General features: G+C 40.4%; 1 protein-coding gene across 1 annotated transcript in view; it reads left to right on the top strand.

The window, feature by feature from the left end:
- ALK (ALK receptor tyrosine kinase) overlaps positions 1 to 24,330 on the top strand; it is a 364,338-nt gene that overhangs the window by 262,448 nt on the left and 77,560 nt on the right. Inside the window, exon 5 of the mRNA XM_009648158.1 lies at positions 22,243 to 22,374. Coding sequence (XP_009646453.1) covers positions 22,243 to 22,374 — 132 coding nt within the window. The remainder of the gene's footprint in view (positions 1 to 22,242; positions 22,375 to 24,330) is intronic.

The raw sequence follows: 24,330 nt of genomic DNA on the forward strand, positions 1-24,330 counted from the left end.
CGAGGAGGGAAATATAAAGAAATGTTGTAGATGATGTAATAATGCTCATAAAACCTCTCTTTAAAATTGATGCATTCATACAGAAGGTGGAAAGGCTGGAGTCTGCCACAGCAGGACCAAATGTGGGTGTTCCTTAGACAAAGTTGCTGTCTCACCAGAGTAGGCAGGTTCATCTAATTCAAAAAAAAGTGAGGTGATTTGGGTTAAGAAAGAGAACTGAGAAATCTCAGCCTTCAAAATCCAAAGCTTTAAGAGGGGGTGCCTGCTGATAAGAGGGTACTGGAAACTGCTTGAGAAACATTGCACATCCCTCAGTTCCCCTGCAAATGCTGGCAGTTGTGGGTCTTAAGTACTTTTTAACACCTTGAAGAATTGGCCAATACATTATCTTTTTAATGCTGTATATGATTTTTATCCTGACCTTCTCCCTTAATTAAGGCTTATTTCAACAGGGGAGCCATTGATTCAGTGAAAGAAAATGAACTCTGTAATCTGCTTTCCCCAAATTGAACTTATTTTTATTACTATTAATTGCTGCCACTTAGTTCATGTGATGTTTTAACTGCTTGGATTTATTGAAACAATCATAGGATTCACTATTATCACTTTAGAAATGAGGAGGACAATGATGATTTACAGATGACCCAATGATTTTAAACCAGTATTACTCCAGATTCAAAGATTTATGCAAGCTGATTCCATTGTGTAAGTAGATGACAGTCTACCTTTCCCCTTCTCTCTCCGTAATAAACCCCTACATTTTCAAAAGACCACTAGCCTGTAACAGAGGGCATGCAGAACCTTGATTTTGCTAAAACAAAGTCAGGGGTAGTTTTGCTCTGAGTTTTGTTTTATATAGATCCATGAAGTTCCCTGTTAGCTGCAGGAAAGTTTTTTTGATTTAAACAGGACTGATGTTTGAAGATTTTTAAGACCTGTCTATGCAACTTGATTCATGTTTGTGGAGAATTACAGTGGTCTTTGAGAAGAGGTGAGAGACAGCGGGGAAGCTTAGAAAGTCAGAACAGAAGACAGAGATGATCAAGCAAAAAGGATAGGAGTCAGGCTGTGTGAGCAAAAGAATAAACGAGAGGGGGAGAGATGAGGAAGGGAGACATGGCGATAAATCAGTAACACTGAAAACAAATGACAGGATATCAGGCAGGAATAATTGGTCTAGATAGTGGAAATGATTAAAGAGTTTGACCAGTTAGAAAGTGATTGGAATAAAAATTTACAATCCAACTGATTAACTAGAGCAATCACACTTAATCAGATAGCCACTCAATCAACCAGAGCAAACTAACTAGATGGATAATCTGTTGAACCGGCAAAGAAACCAAGTGAGACTGAGGGAAATCCAGCGAATTGTGAAAAGTGAATGAAATGCAAAAGGATTAATCAGTTAACATTTAAAGTTATCAAATGCAAAGATAAATGCATGGATGTTCAGGTAGAAGCTAGTCCAGTTTCCTGGCATGACACAAAAGAGCCCAAAGGGCATTGGTGAGCAAAATCATTTTCGGAAGATGAAGAATGAGAACGAGGAGAAGGTAGGACAAGAAGGAAAGATTTTCTGTGTGCACTTTTAGGTTGTAGAAGACAAAATAATGTCGGCAGCAGGAACCTTATTTTTTTAAAGGCCTGCCTAGGAATCATACACATGAATGCTGGATTCTGAGGTAGCACTGCTCTGTAGTGGTGCAATGCATACAACACTGAGGAAAGGTAGAATTCTTCCTTTCTTTACCACAGCGAAGACTTCTTTAGCTTTTGGCTCAAGGCTCTTCTGTGCCTCAGGGCTTACCTTCTGAAGTATTCAGGTTCAGCTTGTTTTCTCTGTCTGGGTGGTCTCATTGCAAATCTGCCCCAGTCTTGCTGTAAGATCCTGTCCAGCTCTTCCCTTTCTTGTCCAAAGCCTTCCTCTTTCTGCCTCAGGGAGCCCTGCTGTTCCATCTCCGCTCGATCTACTGCTGCCAGCTTTCTTAGCAAACCAATTGCTGCACCAAATCAGACATTGTTTAATAATTCTGCACTGTATCTAGCATGGGAGAGGTGTGGCACATTGATGCCAGCAGTGATGGATACATTGAAGTAGACACTCTGCAATAGAGGAACTAAACCCAAAAAGCCCCAACCTTTTAATTCCAAAACAAATCCATAATGCATAAATAGAAATGCCAACTGACTAAACCCAATGCATTGATTTTTCCCTGAAAAACTGAAGAATCTGTAACAAGGGACCAAATTTTTCTGAAAAGGAGTGCATGCCCTTTCAACAAATGAGACTCCTTTATGCTGTATTTGGAAACTCACAACCCGTAGCCGCATATCAGAATCTCGGTCAGGATCATTAAACCTGCATGTTGCGATTCTTTTGCTTTGAAGTCATAAAAAACATGGAGAAAGAGAGGAACTTTCAAAAGCTGCCAAGTGACTTAGGAGCACAAATTAATGGGAACTGTGCTCCTTAGTCCCCCAGGAGTTTTCAAAAAATTCCATCATTACTAAATTGCACTGAGGCATGCCTTCCACCTGTGAGGATGAGAAAGGACAGACTGTGCACTGTGCTTCCATGGAGGCAGTTTTACGGAGTACCTCCATAAATGAGGCATACAGGGCTTTTATGAATTGAGCCTTTGAAAGCCCTGCTGGTGAGGCATATTGATCCAGAAGTCACACATGGATGGCAAGATCTTAAATTACCAGTCAGGTTTTATTACATGAAAGAAATTTTAAGAATACCTTTTCCCCCCCTTCTTTAAATGATTGCCAGCTAAAGTGCTGAAGTTTTGTACAGCTGGGAGGTTGCAAGCACTTAAATGAGTCAGCTGGATTCTAGGTCCAATTCCAGATTGAAGTGTATTGTTCATGGGGAATGACTGATGGAGTATCAACAAATTTTTAAGCAAAATAAAAGGTTTGGAAATGTTTTTGAGATCTACAAGGAAATATAATTTAGTCAACTCTTAGAGAGATTTATCATGTTCCAAAAATATCAGTGGTGGCCTTTTCATTTGGTGTGAATGGAGATGAACAAAGCAACTATTTTGATACCTCAAAACTTTGAGGGTTGAGAGGCAATCTGTCTGGTTCTGTGAGATGATGGGTTGCGGCATACTGTGATCTAAGCTGCTTTGGTTGATTTGTGTGAGCCACAATCTAGAGTAAATGATTTTGCGGAGGCTACAGCAATGAATATTCCGTGCACTTAAGCCTAAGTTATGTACTGGGTTTTTAAGACGTCATTTAGAGCTGTAAGCAACAACTGCATAAATCCAACATCGTGCTACACAGTACAAAAAAAAATAAATAAGAAAAGGATGAAATTTCAATATTTTTGTAATATTTTCAGTGTTGCTATTGATTTATAGAAAGTCACTGTTGACTCTTTAAGCAGCTCATGGACTAACAGTGTATGTACATGTGTTTATGAACATATGAAACCGTAACAAAAAGAAAGCAAGAAAGCAATCGCTCTAAGGTCAGAAGCACTAAGTGTAAAGTTTTGGCAACAGTATTAACTCACCAGGCACTTTTATTGTACACATCAGTAACAAAACAGTAGTAAAGTGACTCACCTGTCTACAAAAGTTGCCAAACGGCTTAGATGGCAAAGTAACAGTATTTACTGCATGTGAGCTATTTCCCAAAGTAAAGGAAGTGAAGTGAATAACTATGAAGTTACTTTGGTGGAGCTTCTGCTAGTGAAAGCTGTAAATCACATCGCCTGTCATCCCATTAATTATTGGAGCTTCAACTACTTGCATCAGCTGAAGATCTGTCCCTAGATATTTATCAAAGCTTTTGCAAAAGGAGGAGAATAACAAGAGGTTTGATGGGAACATCGCTGATTTGGACTTAAGTTTCTTTGTCGTTGCTGGGCTCTTCACAGCCAACAGAAGAGTTTGGTTTGGAAAACAGACAAGTTAGGTTGAGGTTATAGCTGTTTTTTCATTGTAGGTAAGAGAGGCTGGAGCTGATGCTTAGTGTTTGCAGTGATACATATTACTATAAAGTTACATAGATTTTTTTTTTTTAAATTGGATTGCAAAATACGTTCTGTACAAAGCATATTTTTGAAAAATATAATTTACAACTGATTAAGACAAATGAGAAATAACCTGCAAAATAACCTTTTCTATCATTTGTTGGAAGAAAGTTGTACTTCAAGAGATGTTTGACTTGCTCATCTTTGCACAGAGTGCTTTGCAGTGGTTTTTCATTGCTTACAGTGTTTGTCTTCTGTTTTCTTCTAATTTCCTCTTTGGAGCACCTCCAACTTCCTCTGCTCCCAAGTGAAATCAGGCAATTTTTCTCGTCTGGACAAGCCTATTCCTTCTCTTTTCCTCTAGTCAAAAAAAACCTTTAGGGCAATTATTACTCCATTATATGTTTATATTGTAGCAAGTAGTCTTCATCTTAATTGTTGATTCATAGAATGTGGGCTAATTTGTGACTTCATGTAGGTCCCCTTAAATTATAATAAATGTGCTTCAACTTGCTGCTTCTGTTACTAGCAGTACCAGACATCAGCAGTGTCTGCAATGCATTACAGTTGTCTTTCTCAAGTATAATAGTAGTCACAGCATTCCCTGGTTCATATTATTTCTTGACTTTTCAAGTAAACAGTGCATTCGTTTCCTGGACAATTAGGATAATTGCTGAAATGAAACCGAAGTGTCATGACCGGGCAGGATGCCACCACATGGAAGTCAGTCATGCAAAATTACTCTTCCTACACTGCAAGCCCACATTGATACTGTTCTGTAAATACTACAGAGGAGTTTGTTACTGTTTCTGGTTTTTCATATTGCTATACCATCTCAGAGCAGTAGTCACAGATGAGTCTGGTCTGTGCTGTGCACTGAGTACAAGCAAAAGACAAAGAAATTAGATTGTGAATTCCTTAGCTCAAATACAAAGGCAGGTGGCAACAGATGAATAAGGATGACCAAAGCCTTTTGGCCAGGCCACAGTGAGTGAGCATTAGACTAGCTGACACCTGGGATGGACTTAGTTGGGAGGAAATGGAAACAATTTTAAATAGCCCTTTCATTGATCTTAGAAATGAGAGAGAAGTAGTGAGTGAACAGAATCAGGCCACTTGTGGTAGCAACAATAACCAGCAGTTTACTGGGGCATCTCTAACAAGTTTAAGTTGAGGGATTTCACTGATGAGCCAGGAAAGAGTAGACTTGCTGTCAGCTTTGAGTTTTCAGTTAATGCTAGGCATTGCCTATGCTGCGACCGTGTTGGTATAATTGAGCACTGTCTCTGGGGACTCCTCTTTAGAAAATTGCACTCCATCTGAAAGTTACTTGGGCAGAGAGCTTGGTCATGGCAGAGCCTCACTGTTTGCCTAAGGAACCTTGCTGTACTTACGTGGGTTTTTCTAAGTGCCAAGTGTTCATAAAGAGTGCATAGGAAAGGCATTAGATGAAATCAAGACAGTTTATTTTTCAGTTTACAAAGCCAAGCAAGGGACTTGTCCCTTCCTCCTTATTTCCTTGTCTTAATAGTGTATAGGAGACCTCTTTTTTTAACCCATCTCCATTCTGCTGATGCTGTCTGCTTTTTTTAGCATTGAATAAAGGCCAGAAAATATTTTCAGTGGATAAGAGACAAAAAAAATCTCCTCCTAAACTCCAACTTGCAAAGCTAATTTCGAAGCAGTTCAGCACAATTCTCAGTCTAGACCTCAACTGAACTGTCGGGGAATAAAATCTGTATAATAAACCAGTCATCTAATTCACAACATCATGGGATTCAATCTCCCTAGGCAAGATTTAGTTCAGACATTCAGATGCTTTGTTGTATGAAGTTAGACAAGGTGATATTCATCTTTTGTGACTTCAGCTATCTGAAAGTTAGGCATCATGTCAAAGCTAGTCTCTGGGGTCTCTCTGTAGTCAACAGAGAGAAAAAGAGGCACTTCAGAGAGCAATTCATTCCACCTTTAACATCATAGCATCATCAGAGTGTCAGAAAGGGGACAATGCTTTGCTTGAAGAATTGTAGCCTGGAATTTCTAACAGAACTATCCTTTTAAAGCCAGTGGGTGCTTTAACACCTGTAATCTATAAAGTCTGCCCGCCAATTCCTCACTTTCGAATGAATAGTGTCAGGCAAGGAACCTTTAACAAACTGATTCTCTATTGAACATCCTCAACGCTCGCTGGTTAGCATGCCAGATAAATCATTTTATAGTAATTATTTTGCAGGAGTTTATTCAGAGTCTGTTAGGATAAAAATGAAAAAAATTAAATGGCTGTTGAGTGCAAGATTAATAGTGCTATCCAGGAATACTTTACAATACCAGCATTACCAATAGAAGCTTCATCTGTGCAGCTTTGACAGGATGCTTCCAGTCAGTCCTAGAAGCCTCTCTGCACTAAAAAGACCAGCTGTTCTGGGAATCCTGTATAAGTTATAAACCAGAAATCAGCCCTGGGCTTTTACCCTCTGTAGATATTTTATGAATGGGTCTAGAAAAGAAGGTATATTTCTGAAAAAAAACCAAACCCACAGTCCTTTCACATAGAAGAACATTCAGATACAGAAGTGGTTTGTCAAAAGTAAAGTGGCTGTTGGTAGAAGCAGAGCTACAGCCAAGAGCCTTCTAATGGAGCCCTGTAGATCATGTTGCTTCTCTGTGTCTTCACAAAATCACTCACATGTAAAAGCTTTGATTTTTTTTGTTGACCGCATTCCTTTATGGGAGACCCCAATGAAGGCTTTTTGAAAAATCTACTTAAATTGAGTTGCATTTGGATATTGGATCCCATGCTGCTTTCCAAAGACTGGTAATAAATCCACATTATTTTTTCAGTTACTTTCTTACCAGTAGGTGCAATTCCCTCTCTTGCATTATCTTGTTCATTTTTATTACCCTTGTGAATGACTCTGTCACTTCTGTTTAAGCAGAATCGGTAACTCAATCACTTAATAAAGCCTTAAACAACATTGCTTCTAAATGAGGTTAAGATCTGTATTATATGCAGCATTTGCCTTGAACCTTAATTCATCCTACTTCTGCAAGGATATCTGGTTACATTCAGGAGTTAGTAATTTCAAATACAGTTCCTAGAGATCATTGAGTTCCAGCCTAAATTTCAACTGGCAGGACTTCTTAGGCATAATATACCATTAAGAGTCATGTCAGGGAACTTCTGTTCCATTACGTTAGTGTAATCAATGTTTCTTCTTTATCAGGAAAATTTAAAACAAAATGGTTTTTTCTGAGCAGAAAATTGTACCAAGGATTTTTGTTATATGTTCGTTGTGTTTTAATAATTTCAAATACTAGCCTGCAGAAAAGCTGCTATGATTTCCTGTACATAAACACACCCTTTTATCTCCATTTTTGATTTAAAGAAAGGTCCCTCTTGTGCAGGTCTAAATTGAGACAGAATTTCCTCTGAACTTGAGCATACTCACAGTTGTTTTTTTCCATTCTTCTTGTTTTAGAGGTAGACTTGAGCTTAGTATCTCAGATCAAGACCAAGCTGTGTTTACAAGTTTTGCCAAAGCTGCGAAGCTAATGGGAGTTAGCAGCCTGATGTTCCACAGTATGGGCTCTTTAAAAAAGGGAGAGGGAATTACTCCCTCTTCCATAAATTGCTTTGCATCAAATAATTCTGATACATGATAATATTCTTACTATCTGACATATTAGAATGATGTGTTTTAAAAGTGACTGGAGCACAGCCACTAAGTTGCTCCTCTGCTTAGTAGTACCACTGTATTGCGGCTTTCCTCCTCTAGTCTTTAAGCAGGTCACAAGAGTCTGTAAGATGTTTTAATGCAGCCCAGAGAGTAGCTGCCATTTGAAAATGAGACAGGTTAACATAAAATCCTTGAGCAGGTAAGAACTGTTGTTCTAGTCTCACCTGTCTGACTTTGCCTGAAATAAATTAGGCAGTACTTGCACATGCTGCTTCATCAGCGGATCAGGAGGGAAAGCGGTCCTGAACAGATGGAGGCAATAACCTCTCCTGCCAATGCAGCTGGGGGAGGATATCTGCCTGCCACCAGAGGGGCTTACTTGTACCACAGCCACAAATAACTCCAGGATCATGTTAAGTCCAGTTTAACTCATTAGTGTTGACGATCGTGAGCTGAACTTTTGTTGCTAAGACTAAAGCCTTGCACTGCCTGGGATTTGTGGAGGGGAGTACCTTCACCTTGTGAATTTATGACTGTGTAGCTGAAAGTACTTGGGGTCTGTTGACTCATGGAGGGTAATGTGTAGAAAAAGCATAAGAGAGGGACTCTGCCTTGCTTGCAGTAGTTGGGCCAAATACTTAGAGCTCAGGGGCCTTCTGTGGCATTTCTTGCTGCACTTTCTTTAAGCAGCAGATCTGTGTTGCATTGAGTATCAGCAGAACTCAGAGGTGGGCTTTTCTTGAAAGCACCTTTTTTGAGAAATAAATCACGTTTCTAAAGCATCTCTCCACCTTCAAGGGTGTGTCCACTGAAAAGAATCTTGGGTCCAGACTTGGTTCTGGAGGGTTTCTATTGCTATTTTCCACCACAATGAAAAGCAATTTCCACTTGAATTTTGGAAATCTGAGCAGTTATAATAGTATCAAGTACTTTAGTGATGAAGTCTGGAAGTAATTTGGGTCAGAAATTGAAAGTCTGTGTTCATAATCTCATCCTAAAACTGTAGTGGATATTCAGTGCTTCACATATGGAAAATTTAATAACATACACAGCATCAAAAATTGTTTGACACCACGTATACATTGCTGAGTGAAGTTAGTGATTTATAACATTGCATGTGAGATATTAGTATCTAATTTACTGCATTAATCAGTGAATGCCAAATCAGTTTGCAGATTGCATGTAGATCAGTTTAATCTGTCACCTTAATTGTCAGTTAAATTTTTAATGTTGAGTTTACATTAACTGTTTTCCATATTGCTTCTCACTGAGAAAGCAACAGCAGCGTAATACCTCCATAGTGCTCGTGTGAAGCTGTGCAGGCTTCATGGTTGTTTTTCACTACTTTCCAAATCTGAGGTTCCCTCAGGTAAATCTGTGTTTTGCTAATATTTGCACGTTTTCGTACATCCCAAATGGAGAGAATGTTGTCAGTCCTGTCAGTGCTAACATGGTCAAAAGTTGTCTCTTTGGTGCACTGTCTGAGTGAGTAGATTTCAGGGGACAGGACCAAGCTGAAATGACCCAGGGCTTCCTCAGACAGATGCTGCATTAGCATGTGGTAATGACTCAAGTGATTCTGTCATCCTCCATGCTTGTGATTAGCATTTAATGATACACTCAGTATAGTCTTTCACTTGAGAGCCTCCATGTGTTACACAAGGGTAAGCAGCATCCCCATTTTTATTCTAGGTTTATTAAAAATGCAACTTAGTGGGACAAAGCTATTCAAAATTCTGGTCAAACTTAGTAAGTAAGTGTTTTGAAAAAAAAAACAAAAAACGTTAGGGAAGAAACTAAATGTTAACACCTTTTCCCTGGACTTTAGGTTTTTTATCTGAAACTATGTTAAAAGGCATAAAGGAAGGATGAAATATCTGTAATGAACCAAATTTTGAACAATAACAAGTTTCCTGGAGCTAACCAATATTTTATTTCAGGTCAAATAAAATCTTTTGGAGTAATGCTGAACAATCATTTTTCTTCTGTAGGGGACATTTTCATTTTAGATAGCTCTTAAAAATGAGACTTTTTTTTTTTCCCTGTGCAAACAAAAATACGCTGTTCACATAGTGCTAGTTCTAAACAATAGCAAGGCCAGATATCCCCCACAAAGTGTTATTTCTTCCTGTCAGAGGCAGCGAGATGGAAGCTTGGAAAAGTGAAGAGACTTATCCAAGGTAGCAGTGTAACAGCCAATTTGGAAATCCTGACTGTCGGATTCCTTACTTGATAGGGAGCATTTCTGAAGGTAGTTTGCTAGCAATTCAAGGCCTTTACACACACAAATGGAGTGCTGGTTTGAAGTACCTCAAAAAATGATGCTAGGCTGCTATATTTAGGCTGTTTTGTGCTCAGTGCTTGGTTATTTAATTCTTTCTTCCTTTTATTGGGTGTTAGGAAAAGGATGCCAGGCTTTTTATTTCTGAGAATACCCTGGATGAGCTGGTAAGTTAGTGATGGTCTATCTGGAAGAGGCCTAGTGACTGCTGTGAGATACCTTCCACTTCTTTGTGCTAGCAAATGAACGAAGCTGTCCAGAGATGTTCCCAGCAGGATTGTCACTGGACTGAACAGAAGAGGGAGGTAAAATGGATGTTGGATGGATGAGTTCTCGCAGCGCGGAGAAAACTTGAACTGCTAGTGTCTGTACTGAAACTGCTTCACACACAGGGGGGGTGATCATCTGGATTTGCCACCCTATCTTTGCCAGCTCTTAGTTTGCTTGACTGTCATGCCATTCTGCTGAAAACTTTTCAGAGAATGCAGTGGCTGTTGCCCATAAAGACCTGCCTGCCGTGGACACAGAAGCCACTGAGCTTTCTGACTATGTTACCACCTGTGGGACAGTGGATCATTGATTTTATCCATATTAGATGCTAGGGCAAGGCACTTTTATCATCTTTGTGATATCTCATTGACAGACTGTTTAAAATTATATTGCTCACTAAAAAGCAGTGGTAATTACCTGTGGGATGGGAAGGAAGGGCATGGTCAAAGTAGAGTTGAGAGCTTTTACTGTAACTACTGCTGCATAAGAGTCCTGCTGCTATTTATCAAGAAAACCTGGAAAAGGAAGCAAGGCATTTTTCCTGGTCTAAGTACAAATTCCAGGGCAGTTAATTTTGTTGATAGTATTTCACTAACCTTTCTGAATGTAGATTCCCCATGCGCTATGGGTTACATTCCAGGCTTTGAGGTACTGCAGTGATGTGAGTAGTTGGCCAGTGACATTCATTATAGCTGGTGAACTGCATCCACATCCCATTAAGTTAAAGCCCCAGGAGGGCTGGAAGTCAGGTATTTTAACTGTTCTCTTTGTAAAAAATATATAGCGTGTATCTTTGCACTCAGTATAACTTAACTATACCACAGAGAGGACCATGGGCAGCCTAAGATGAATGGAAATACAAATAGAGAGCAAGCAGTGGCTGATAGTAAGAAACAGGGAGAGTTTGTGTTCCCTAAGATGGCTGACCTCCCCAAGATGGCCACTGAGAGCCACAAAGCTGGTGAGGGGTCTGGAGCACAAGTCTTACGAGTTATGGCTGAGGGAACTGGGGTTGTTTAGTCTGGAGAAGAGGAGACAGAGGGGAGACCTTATCACCCTCTACAACTCCCTGACAGGAGGCTGTAGCAAGGTGCGGGTCGGCCTCTTGTCCCTGGACGAAAGGATGAGGGGAAGTGGTCTGAAGTTGCACCAGGGCAGGTCTAGGTTAGACATTAGGAAAAATTTCTTCACAGAAAGGGCTGTCAGGCACTGGAATGGGCTGCCCAGGGAAGTGGTCGAGTCCCCATCCCTGGGGGTATTTAAAAGATGGGTAGATGAGGTGCTTAGGGACATGGTTTAGTGGTGGGTTGGCAGTGTTAGGTTAATGGTTGGACTTGATGATCTTAAAGGTCTGTTCCAACCTAAATGATTCTATGATTCTATGCTCAGAGATAAGTTTTGATGAAATACATATAAAAATTAATGTTAATCCATATTTGGTCTTTTAAACTGATAATTCAAGACCAAGTGTAGATACATGCAAATGTAAAGTACCTTTAGGTCTCCCCTAGTCTATTTTATGGCCAAAAGAAAGTTTGGTGGTTCTTTTTTATTATTCAGTGTTTGTGCTGTCAAGTGAGTCCTGTCCAGCACAGCTTGTTAACTGTAACCCTCTCCTAAACTGATGGGGTTTCTTCCAACATGTCCTCTGAAACTGCACCATAATCTAGTAGATCTTTGGTGAAGAGTATGCAGACTTTCATTGTTCCCTGAAATGGGTTTATATTTCTCTTTTCTTAGTTCCTTATATGCCTACTTGTTTTTTGATTCCAAGTCAGTCAGAATACTATGCATGATGGCTGGGTTGGGTTCTGTATGTCATTTCCATGTGCTCTGCCCTCTTTCTGGATCTTCCCATAATTATTCATGTGTAGTGTACTAACCCTGTTTGCTGCAAACCCAGGCTAACTCAATTTACTTTGCAGTGGGACTTGCAACCCCTGTTTCATATTCTCTTTTTATTACTCGTTTTGTACACAAATATTTATGTTTGCTAGGTCTTGATAAAGAATGAGCAATAAGCTGTGTGTCCTCCTACTTCTATACTTTGTATAATGAATTGTTTTGCAGTTATAAAGGATTTGTCTGCCAGGAAGAGGTACATTTGCATTATAAATAGATCTAGAGTCAACAAGGTGCTACGCTTTGCTGAAACCTACCTAGCTGGGAGGAGCATTTTACATAACAACAGCAGTAGGAAATTTGTGAAAGTTTAATACTATTGGTGATGATAGTTAAGAGATTAATTAATAGCCAGCTGAATCAGTTAGCAAAATGGAGAAAAGAGGGGTTGGAAGAACCTTGAAGGGGGAGTTTGCACTCAACAGAAAGCCTATTGACAAAGTGGATATAAGGGAATATTTTGGATTGGCATACATTTTATGGTGCCAAATTTGAAGATGAGAACTGTAAAAGAAATGGCTGTCAGTTCTGAGTAAGTGTGTAAAATCTTCCGAGTGTTTGATTGTGCAGCCTACTAATTGAAGGGTAAAGATCTTAAAGAAAACCTGGAGTCATAGAGAGACATAAGACATGTTCTGTCTCCTTGATCTGTCTTTACACATAGTAACTCTTTTATTAAGATTCCTATCACAGTATTAAAAATAATAAAAAAGCCATTTAAATATTATTTAACATTTGTCTGGCTATTCTACTGTGACTAGCAACCCACAGGTCCTCAGGGAATGGTAGTTCTGGGTAATGATGTTGGTCAACTCCTTCAATTCTCTCTGTACCTCATGATATGTTTGGGAAAGAGGTCTTGCATGGAAAGCATTAACCAAGTGTCTTTTTGCATTCCACAAAACAGTAGAGAGACTGCCTGAAACCTGGGTAGTCATCTTGGAATTGTAATGTCATCCCTTCTTGTGTTTTTTCCCTAATAACTTCAGTATGTACCTTGACTTACACAGAACTAATCACTGTGTTCTTTGCTGGCATCTGTTTTTTTTTTTTTTCTGTAAGCATTCCCAATTTCTAAGTCTTCCACATGTTCAAGGGTTAGCAGAGACCCTCCAGCAGGGACATGGACTCCGGGAAGGAGTCCTTCTCCAGGCTTTTTTTGATGTTGAGGACTGTTGACCTTCAGCAGCTTTGCTCCTGGGATAATTTCATTCAAGTGTAGCAAGGCCTCGAAGCACAGCCTGATACACAAGAGTAAAGAACTGCTACTTCTCCATCCCTTTGGACTGGCTTCAAAGCCCTGAGATGTAGGCAGTTTTCAGTGCATTCAGCTGGAAGAGTCACCAGTGAGTCATAGCATCCACCAACATACTGATGTTCAGGGATGTGTGGAGGTAGAGTAACACTGCAGGCTTTCCTTTTGCTTCCCTGGAACTGAAAGCTGGGGAGCTTCCATCCACATTAAGTCCCTTTCAGTGACAAACCTGTTATGTGTCACCAATACTATTGCTCTTCCTTGCAGCAAGTGCTCATGTGCAATTTCATTTTGCTTATGCTTTGAGGTTTTGAGGCATTGTTGCTCAGTTTTTGAACAAAGTGGAAATTAGCTCCTTGACAACAATTTGCTGCACTTACACAACTACAGAGTTTTGCAGAGGTCGGCACAGTGGAGAGGAACACGACATCACCCTGCTGAAAGGGACCATATACACTTGCTCGTACTTATGCTGATTTGTGATGTTCCACCCATCTCCCCCAGCAACTGATCTGCAGTAAGGCCATAAACCTTAATTTAATACTGCTGACAGCTAAAGGAAGAGATACTGCTTTAAACAGTTATAGAAGCAGAATTGCATTTTAGAAGCAAAAAATATGATTCCTATCTAAAATTATGTTTGAATACAATTAAGTGTCATACCTCTATTTGTGTTTTTCATGACAAGGCATACAAATGTACCTCTGACTGGTTTGGCAAGGCGAAAAGCACATGACTGAGAGATTACTGAGAAGCTACTATTGCAGGGTTCAGAAGAAGGTTACATCTGACCTGCATGGAATCAGCTCTTGATGAGTCAAGCAATCTTCTCCAGTCTCTCCTTTCTGTGGCTTTTTTCTTAGATCTGGTCAACCCCAGTCCAACTGGTAGAGGTTGGAACAGGAGTCAGAGAGTTAGTCTGGTTTGGGCAATTTACAGTCTGATTCCACTAGTTGAAATTGGTGAATCATAGAATCATAGAATCAGTTTGGTTGGAAAAGACCTTTAAGATCATCGAGTCCAACCGTTAACCTAACCCTGCCCTGGCGCAGCTTCAAACCATTCCCCCTCGTCCTATCATCTGTTACCAGGGAGAAGAGGCCGACCCCCACCTCCCTACAGCCTCCTTTCAGGTAGCTGTAGAGGGCGATCAGGTCTCCCCTCAGCCTCCTCTTCTCCAGACTAAACAACCCCAGTTCCCTCAGCCGTTCCTCGTATGACTTGTGCTCCAGACCCCTCACCAGCTTGGTTGCTCTTGGTTGGTGTGTGCCTTAGTTTCCTCATCTTTAAAATACCAGTGATGCTTTTCTTGATGTGGTGTTTTTAAGGAATAAGGATGGGAAGAAAAATTCACTATGTGTAGTGGCAGTGTTGGTTGTCCTTGGAACTGGGGAGCCTGAACAGGCATAGATAAAATTTACTTGAGTAATTGAAAGCGGATTTGTACCTAGCCTTCTAGGAAGCAAAATGTGAAAAATTACATGTATTTCCTATCTAATCAACTCTTACAGTTTACCCAAAAAGAGGCATGCGTGAAATTTGGAAGCACTATTTTCATGGCCTTGTTTTATTTCATAGTCAGTTCCATGTCTGATGTTGAGAGTGGACCCATGTTAAATCTGCTCCTGTTGTCTATAAATAAGCTTAGAGATCTTAACCACCTCATGATTTTGTCAGTGGCCACCACATGTGGCAAGCAACATTCATCTTCCAGTGAGTTAGCGATCAGTCTGGCCAGTGTTCCCTGTGGGTAAGGTGGCTAGCTGATAAGAGCTGGTCTCCAAGCCTAGTCAGACCCAGAGAGCTCTGATGGGAACAGCAGAGCTAATAATAGGACTTGGACCTTCTTATTTTCCCTCTCCAAGGTTTGTATTTTGAAAAACTAACTGAAAATCAAATAAAAGGTTTTGTGGTCTTTTTTTAACCAGATGCCTACTGTTATATACATACTAATCACTGCTTTTAGGAGAGGTATGAAAGCTGGGGGGGGGTGGGGGTGATGTTGGGGTGTTACAGGGTTTTTTGTGGTTGTTTTTTAATCTCACAAAGATGCAATGATACCTAAGAGAAAAGGGAATCAAATAGCAAATGTAGTCTGACACTGAAACAAGGGCAACAGAAAGCAACCAAAAGAAATGAGATGTGGGATTTTAACAAAATTACTCTATCCCGTTGTATTTTTCTAAGTCAGGATGTTCATATTTAGGGATCAAAACCTTAAAGCTTTTCTGTGTGAGATGCAATTAAAAGAAAAAGTCCAATGACTATGCATACACGGTGTTTCACAGGTATTTGGGAATAAGTACTTTCCATCTCTTTTGGCCCTTTTCAATTTTGTAGATACCACAGAATATGTAGGTACAACTGCATGCTGAAAAATGATGCTTCCTTTGTCAAATTCACTGCTGCTGTTTACTTGCTTACTATTAATTTTTGGATGTGCTGCTGGAGCTGCTTGTTGATTGGTAAGCAACTCACAGGAAAAAACACATATGTTACCATGAGCCCTAATAAAAACAAAAAAGCAGCTCAATTTTGTGCAAAATTAATAGGGAAAAACATTATCATGTCATTTATTGTGCTCAGCAATTATTTGCTGTCTCAGGAGCTATGAAGATAAATATTAGATCCTTAGTCAACTTCCCTAATTGAAAAATGAGAAAGTGTGAAATATAGCTAACTTTCTTATACCACATTCTTATTTCTTTATAGTTTTGAGGAAGCTAGTTGTTGCTGTAAATTCAGGAAAGCTACATCACACTAACATTAATTTTAGGACATCATTCAGTCAAAGGGTAGGAAAAGTAACTAGACCCGGTCAAAAGTATTTCCAAGAGAATACGTAAGGCTTGGCTAGTCTGAATGCTGTACAGCTCTGTAGAAAGTTCACACTACTGAAACGTGGCAGTAAACAAGTGCCGGCTCCTCAGGTGTGCTGTGAAGCTTTCTTTGGTGTAAGCAATCATACTGGCATTAGGCGAGGCTGAAGGAGCAGGTGTTTTAAAATTTGTTTACTGAGGATGACATCCTTACTTTGAAAGAGCAGCAGCAGAGAGGGGGAGAGCACGTTAGAACTGAGCTCGCTGGATTATTGACATGAGTGGGTTCCAAACCAGTAAGTGTCCACTTGAGTTTCCTGCTCAATGTTTTATCTTTGTCTGAATTCACACATTTTCAAATGTCTTGGGTTTATGTATGACAATATTTAGTTATGTGTTGAAACCTTTTAAGTCAGTATTTCCAAGCTGGAATGGTTTTGAAACCTTTGTTCTGTGAGAACTTTGGGGATTTTTATTTTATAGGTAGATAGATTTTGAAATGTTGACATTTTCCGGGAAATGAAAATTCTGTTTCTGTGTGGCTCTAATGAGCAAGATTTCTCACCTTGGAGTAGCTGCACCCTTAGCATGCAGGGCAAGGGGTTGCTCCCTCAATGAGAAGTTACTTATTATCCTCTGTCCTAACTTCATCAGATGTATGTCCCTGTTCATTTTATACCATAAATTATTCAAACTGCACTGTGAAGACAGAGTAAATAATTTCCTTACAGGTTTTTTCATGGCTTCATTATCATAACATCTTAGTTCCTTACAAATGTTAATGAAATGAACATCATAGAGCTCTTGTGATGAGTTTATTCCCATTTTATGTATAGAAAGTGAAATAAGAAGATTAAAGCCAATTTATGTAACTGGAAAAATGGGCAAGCTTTCAGGCATATACAAACATGGGCTGCTTTTCCTGCCTGTATCAGGCAGTCTAATAAAAAGAGATTGCCGCCTCCTACAAATGTGGATTCACTTGCATCCTTAGGCAATGACGGCAACAGTAACGATGCTGTTAGAAAGATTAAAGCCAGAAATTATGAAGTGTTGACTAATTTTGGCTGCCTGGTGTGAGAAACCTGGAGCCCAATCTTTCTTCAAAGTGTTTTTTGAGGACATTGTTTTCCAAGTATCTCTCTTACTGGTCTCATTTGCAGCTGTGACCACTTGACTTCTCTGCAGATCTGAATACAGGTGTCCTGTGGGGTGGGTGGCTGGAAAATGAGGGCAGTGTAGCTCCCTATGAAAGTTTTGATTTATGTGATCTGCCCTATATCATGTTGGAGTGCAATGGTCATTTGCCAAGGATGGATTCAGTTCCCTTAAACAGGAACTCCGTCTTTCTCCTCTTTACTACCTACCTTAATTTCATACCTTCCAACTACTCTAATGGTGGAAGCATGGGTATTAATGACTCATATCAATAGACAATTTACTTTTTCCTGGAATATGACTATCCTTAGCACCAATGAGCCATTTGCCTTCAAAACTCTGTGCTGCTGTAAGGCTGGAGGGTTGGAGGTGAAGAGCGAGGAAATGATGTGCCCACCATAAATTGCGAGTCATAGAAAAATCAATAATCAGAAACTCCTCAGAATTCTCGCTATTGTTTTATAGCTAGACAGCAGCTTTTCTTTGTTTCATACAGCCTTTAAATCCCCCAAGTACTCTCTTTTTAAATATCTTTGAGTCAAGGCCTGTAACCCAAACCAAAGGAGGACCAGGTGAAATTTAGAAGTTAATGACAAATACTTGTGGCAGATAAGCATTGTCAGTGAGGTTGCACAATCCATGATTTTTAGTGGTGGTTAGTGGAGGAACTTTAGGCTGCAGTACTAGCCCATTAGAAAATATTGTTTAAGAGGTGTAATTAAATAACAGGGAAGTTTCTGGGTTTTGAGGGGTAGCACATATGGTGAGATAAGCATGGTGGAGTTCCGTGGGCAGGTATTTCTTACTAGATACATGCATTTTAAAATGGATGTTTTTCACTGCGTATGCATACAGGGTCTTGCCCCATGAACTGCTGGAGTCAATCCAGCTGTGTCCAGCCAGACTCCTCAGGGATAGCCCAGAGAGCAGCTGCTTTTTGGTAAAACATGCACAAGGGTGCACATTCATCCCAGGTCTTTGCAATTTCTGTTCATCTTTTTTGCAGAATAGAAATGATGGGGGGTTTTAACAACAAGTGAGTACTGTCCTATTAAGCTCTCTTGTTTTAATGTGTGCTGAGTGGGAGGGCTTTACCTGACTGTTGGTCCCAAAAGCTTTCAGTAGCATTAAAAATTATGGCCTGAGAAGTTGAATGTAACATGTGAAGGTATAATTATGTTCAGCTTGATTAATCTTGCATGATAATTAGCAGCATAGGCAGTTTGCAAAATAAGGGATATCTTTGGAAATGCCTGTAAGAATTTCAGTCTTCCCTCCCACTAGGCCAGCTGTGGTGGCAGTAAGGTGAAGGTTCCCATTTTGCACTGGTCAAACGTCACAATCTTTCTGGCCACGTTCCTCAGAGACAGATATGCCAGAACTTGCCAGCACACTTCGATTTCTCTGCTGATCGAGGGAGGGGGGACGAGAGAAGAGGCAACCCAAGTTGGAGAAAATCTGCCAAGGAGTGAAATATATCCCCTTTGGCCCCACAGTCTGAGCAGTAAGTTGCTTATTCTGCGTTAGGCTATGCCACATGATTTCCCCCTTTCACGCTGATCTGATACATGGAAACTTAAGTCCAAAAGCGTAGGCAGTCAAGAGCCCAGGCTGTCATTTGTGTCCAAGGTCTGGTACTGGATTTGAACACTGCCAAGGCTGGTCTGTGTTCAGAAGCAGGACCTGTGAGGTACAAAGTCAACACTTGTTCCCCAAGGAGTTGTTTGTTTCTCCTTTCAATTTAGAGCCTGAAATGCCATTTGTTTAATGTTGCTGTTTAAATAATGATTTATAAGACTCTAAGCCAGCCATGGTACAGCGTAATGACTGCTATAATTTATGGATGCCACTGGCTACATAAACACTGCTGTAAATATAAAGGATGTCTCCCACAAATTTTACTTTGATACTTATTTGATACCATTCATTTTCCTTTCCTAACACATCATCTGTGTGTGAGTTGAGGCCGCTTGACTCAGCAATCCAGGTCATTCTGGCTCACCTTGCCAGGAGTGATTGGGGCTGGGAAATGAAAAGATCAAATGTCTATTTTTGTAACGAAATACTTTAATTAAAAATTAAGTTTCCTTGAGCTTGCATGCAAGCCTCTGCATCAAGTGGCCCCTTAAAAGGGTCATTTTTAGTTGGGCTTTTTTTGGTTATCTATTTAATAGTTAATCATTTCCTTCACCCAATTCATTTTGCCTTTGTGCACGCAGTAAGCAAGCAAACAGGAGACAGGAATAAATCATACACTGTCACAGCCCAGCCATTCCCTGGGCTGCAGCTTTGCTATTTGTGTTCTCTAACCTGTACAAGGAGCATGTATATACGTGTCTAATGCAAATCTGAGCTAATTCAAGCTCTGTCTCCGCAGAGATGAATGAGCATGCAAATCTGCTGCTTTGTTTTGGAGGAAAAGCTCCTGGAATTGCTTGATGTCTGGTTGAAACTGATGGCTTTTAAATACCACAGTCAGTTGACTTCAGGAGATTTGTGCTCCTGGGCTGCAACAAAGGCACCTGGGAAGATAGTAGGTGCTCTTGAATGCCTTGGTTCCATCATAAGTAGTGTTAATGCAGTCACGTGCTAGGAAAACTGAGTGCCTTTACAAAGTTAAAATGAATTGAGTAAACAGAAGAATACCATTGCCTACAATAACCCCTCCTCTGAATCTCTGCATATCGTATCCCAGCAGCTGCTGGGATAAAACATGGACATTGCTGAAAAGATTGCAGATAAACTGAGTGGGACATGAGAGTTCGTAATAAACATGGGCATTTCTTCAACACCATCTTTGGATAAGAGAAACGGAAGAACTTCTGAATTTGAGTAGGACTTCCAACATTTTTAAGAGTACCATGATGTTACTAGGCTTATGGAATCACGCCTGGCTTTGTCTCCTAACTTTTCTTTAGGTGGTACTTCCAGCAAAACGATGCAATATAGGTTCATTGCACACCCCTAGGAGAAGGGAACACCTACTGAGTTACCAGACTTGCTTCTTACAGTTTTCTAGCATCCACTTGCACACTGACCTGAGCCTGCTGTGACTGGCTCGTGACATGTGATGAGCTTTGCTTCTGACATAGGGAAGACTCTCAGCAGTGTCTCTAAGACTGTGTTTTTGCAAGCAGCACAGCAAGGCCAAGGAGGATATTTTCTCATTGCCTTAAACCCTTACCAGGGGGCCTGCAGAAATTATCAGCAACCAGCTCCAAGATACTTGGGTGTTTTTTTTTTCTGCAAAGCTCTTCTCTGTAGTCAGCCTTGACCTTGACTGAAATACAAGGACACTGTGCAGCCTGTATGCGGCAAGCCAGAATTGCTCTAAGGCAGTCAAAAAAATCGAGCTGGCAATAACACAGAGCACCCTTTTCAGGACCCAGGGTCCTTTATTAAAAAGGTTTGGCATGTATTCCCTCCACTCCCGAATTGATTTGCACCATAAAATAGGCTTGAAGAGAAATAGTGGTTGTTTTCCTACATGCTTCATTAATTTTTAGTTTTGGCAGGCAATATAAATAAAAGTATCAAGTGCACATCTAATTGAATCACCAGTGATTCCCAGCTCCCTGTAGTACCAGAGAACATGATGTAGCTGTGCTGTTTAGCAAGCATGGATGAGTTAGGCAAACAAAGGCTCACTCTGCCCATAGGCTTTGGTTTAATCTTAAGCATTTACCCATTTAATATGAGACAGGACAGGAGTTGTTGCAGTGGGGAATTCACAGCACAGACCTCTTTGTACTTCTAGGCTTGCCTTCTACGAGTAGTGAACTGGAAACACATCTCTGCAGAGAGTCAGGAAGGTTTTGGTGAATTGTATCTACACCCAGATTTTTGTAGAAGGGGCTCTGGCACTTCTGAAGTTTGGCCTCTTCCATATGTACTGACTGTAGGATGTTGCTGAACTAATTCCTGCCTCCTCCAGGTGGTTGATCTGGAGCATGTGTCTCCTGGGATAAGTCCTTTTTCTCCTTGTATTTTTTAAGCATCTCACTTGGCTACAATCAGAGACCTTGGCCTAAGAGAATTTCTACAGTAAGGAAAATGATACCCATCAGGCTGGATGATCTCCCCTGGCTGTCAAGGGAATCAAGTGCCTCCAGAAAAGGATGGTGCTAAGGGTCAAGTACTCAAGATCATTTCTGAATGGATGATACTGGCCTCTGATTGTAATATTCAGTGATCTCATTTCATAAGAGTTTGTTCCTTTCCACATTGCTAGCTGCCTTTTGCTGCTTAGCATAGGTAAATTAGTGATTTTTGTATCCTCGTAGATGTAGTCTGCTGTAGGCTCCCTGTCTCAAGGGGAGGGGAGTGCAGGAGCAGGAGTGGGTATTGAAGAGAAAGAAAACTATAAGCAGAGATCAGACATGCAGAGAGAATAGGACAACGTGATACATCCAAGTCATAGGTAATACATGTTGACAGGAGGGTATGATGAAAGCTTGTATTCTTTCCAGACCATGTAGCCATGTTATTCCTGAGCTAGACAAAGAGGATATCAGTCTTCAGGACTGTCAGTCTAGCAGTAAATTCACATACAGTTAAAAATCTGTCATGCATATTGTGTTGTTCTTGAGAAGTACCACAGAGCAGGCTGCAGGATTTCAACCCTCTTTTCAAGGGTCAGAGATGTCTTCCAACTTAAAACACCAGAAATGCCTGGGGAAGTGACCTGCTCTGTTAGGTGGGCCATTAGATATTTGAGAAGATTAAACAGGTCAAACAAAATAAAATAATTATTTTATCAAGTAAGTATTGGATTGAGGGGATTTCACGAGGTATTGTCCCCTTCATTGTTATCCAGGATTGTGTGACCTGTTGATTGAGAGGAAGGCAATTCAGTAATCTGAAGTGGGTTTTGTTTTCTTTTTCTCTAGGATCTGCTTCTGGCTCAAAAATGACTCTGGAGGGTTCCTTCAGCTGCTGGAATGGAACGGCTATCAGGCTGGGGCAGGCATGTGACTTCATCAGGGACTGCACCGAGGGAGAAGATGAAGGAGATATGTGTAGTGAGTAAATCCAAACCCCCAGGCCACATTGTCCTTTTCCAAAAGCATTGATTGTTTTGAATTTTAATGCCTGAGACTTTAGCACTAATGGACTAATTCAGTACTATTAAAAGAGCAGTATCCTCTGTAACACATAGAGTTTCTCTGGATGTCTGCTTGGAGCAGACCTTTTGGTATGTTCCTGTACTCGCCTGCATTAGTTCTGCAGCAGGTTCTTAAGATGCTCTTAGTGCTTCATCTCTCCCGAAGTCCTGATCAAAAATGCAAAGGAAATATAGCCTGAATAGCTAGATGCCTTACAGAATTATGAAATGTGTAGTTCGTTAGAGCTTTTAATCAAAATGTAGCACAGCATGTGGCAGAAAGGAGAGGAAGGAGAAAACTTCTAAGACGAAAAATGAGTAGAGCCAGTAGTGTGCCTTAGACCAATTTCTGTGTCTTTCTAATACCTCTTGTTTTCTGTCCGTTCTTCAGCAGCCAGTAGTCTAATAAAATACAGTAGAAGATAGATAGCAGCCTGAGTTTTCTGAAAACTTGCCATGCTTGAATGCTTTGTAGTTGTGCTGCATAACCTAGATACTTTAGGACCTTCTTTAACCATCGTGAAGATGCCTTATCTCTTTTTCTATATGTCTACATGTTCTACTTCCAGCATCTTCCCCTTTGCCAGTCTACAGATAGTTAGGAGTGGTGGATTGTCAGCCTTATGGTTATCCACGGGGCAAATATATCAAGAAAAATACTTGTTTAGCATCTTCCCCTTTGCCAGTCTACAGATAGGAGTGGTGGATTGTCAGCCTTATGGTTAACCACGGGGCAAATATATCAAGAAAAATACTTGTTGAGAGTTCATAATTTACCAGTTTAAGGTGTATGTGTCACAGCTGATTTAGCCTCTGGACTTTTGTCGACAGAGCTGCTTTGATTTAGTATGCAAAAAATGTGTTCCCTGACCACAATACCAGTTCTGCCAAAAGCCTTTGGAATAGAAGAGGCAATTATTCTCAGTTTAGCTTTCATATGCGACAGCTAGAGCAGGGGAGAATCTGGGTAAGGTAATTCAAACAAGCTGTGTTGATATAGGTAATGTCTAAACTAACAGACCTTTGTTTCCAGCATAAACTTAACATGAGTGACACACAACTTCTAGCAAATTTCAGTTCTTCGCTGCTAACAAAAAAATAAAGTAACAGGTTTTATTGGTGTGGAGAACAGTGGTTTGACCTGGGATCATCTAGTAAACTAGTTAAAAGCTTGAAATTACATGCTTCTCCATCATGTTAGACGTTGTTGCAATTTGCAATTATATTCATTAACGACACACGCTCAGTGAACATTAAATTCGCTTTCATAGGAACAGTGTCATCACTGCGGACTTGCAGCTCCTTAGAACCAATAATGCTTCGTATTAGTAGTATTGAAACCTTCTTTTGGACTAAGAGCTTTAAAATAGAGCTCTAAAACCTCATAATGGTATTTCTGTTTTGTTCTACACTTTAATTAAAAAAAGCTAGTAAATTATGATAATGAGTGTTACATTATGTATTATATTATGACATACACAAGGCCAAAAAAGCCCCTTTCCATCATTTATCAGCAGTCCTGGATGACTGGGGAAGTTCTACTTGACTGGAGGTTGGCAAGTGTGACGCCCATTTACAAGAAGGGCCAGAGAGAAGATCTGGGGAACTACAGGCCTGTCAGTCTGACCTCAGTGCTAGGGAAGATCATCTCGAGTGCCATCACACAGCACGTCCAGGACAAGCAGAAGATCAGGCCCAGTCACCATGGGTTTATGAAAGGCAGATCCTGCTTGACTGACCTGATCTCCTTTTTAGGTGACCTGCTTAGTGGACGAGGTACAGGCTGTGGATGTGTACCTGCACTTTAGCAAAGCCTTTGACACCATTTCCCACAGCATTCTGCTGGAGAAACCAGCTGCCTGTGGCCTGGACC

Source organism: Egretta garzetta, unplaced genomic scaffold (genome assembly GCF_000687185.1).
Source record: "Egretta garzetta isolate BGI_Z169 unplaced genomic scaffold, ASM68718v1 scaffold11, whole genome shotgun sequence".
Lineage (NCBI taxonomy): Eukaryota > Metazoa > Chordata > Aves > Pelecaniformes > Ardeidae > Egretta > Egretta garzetta.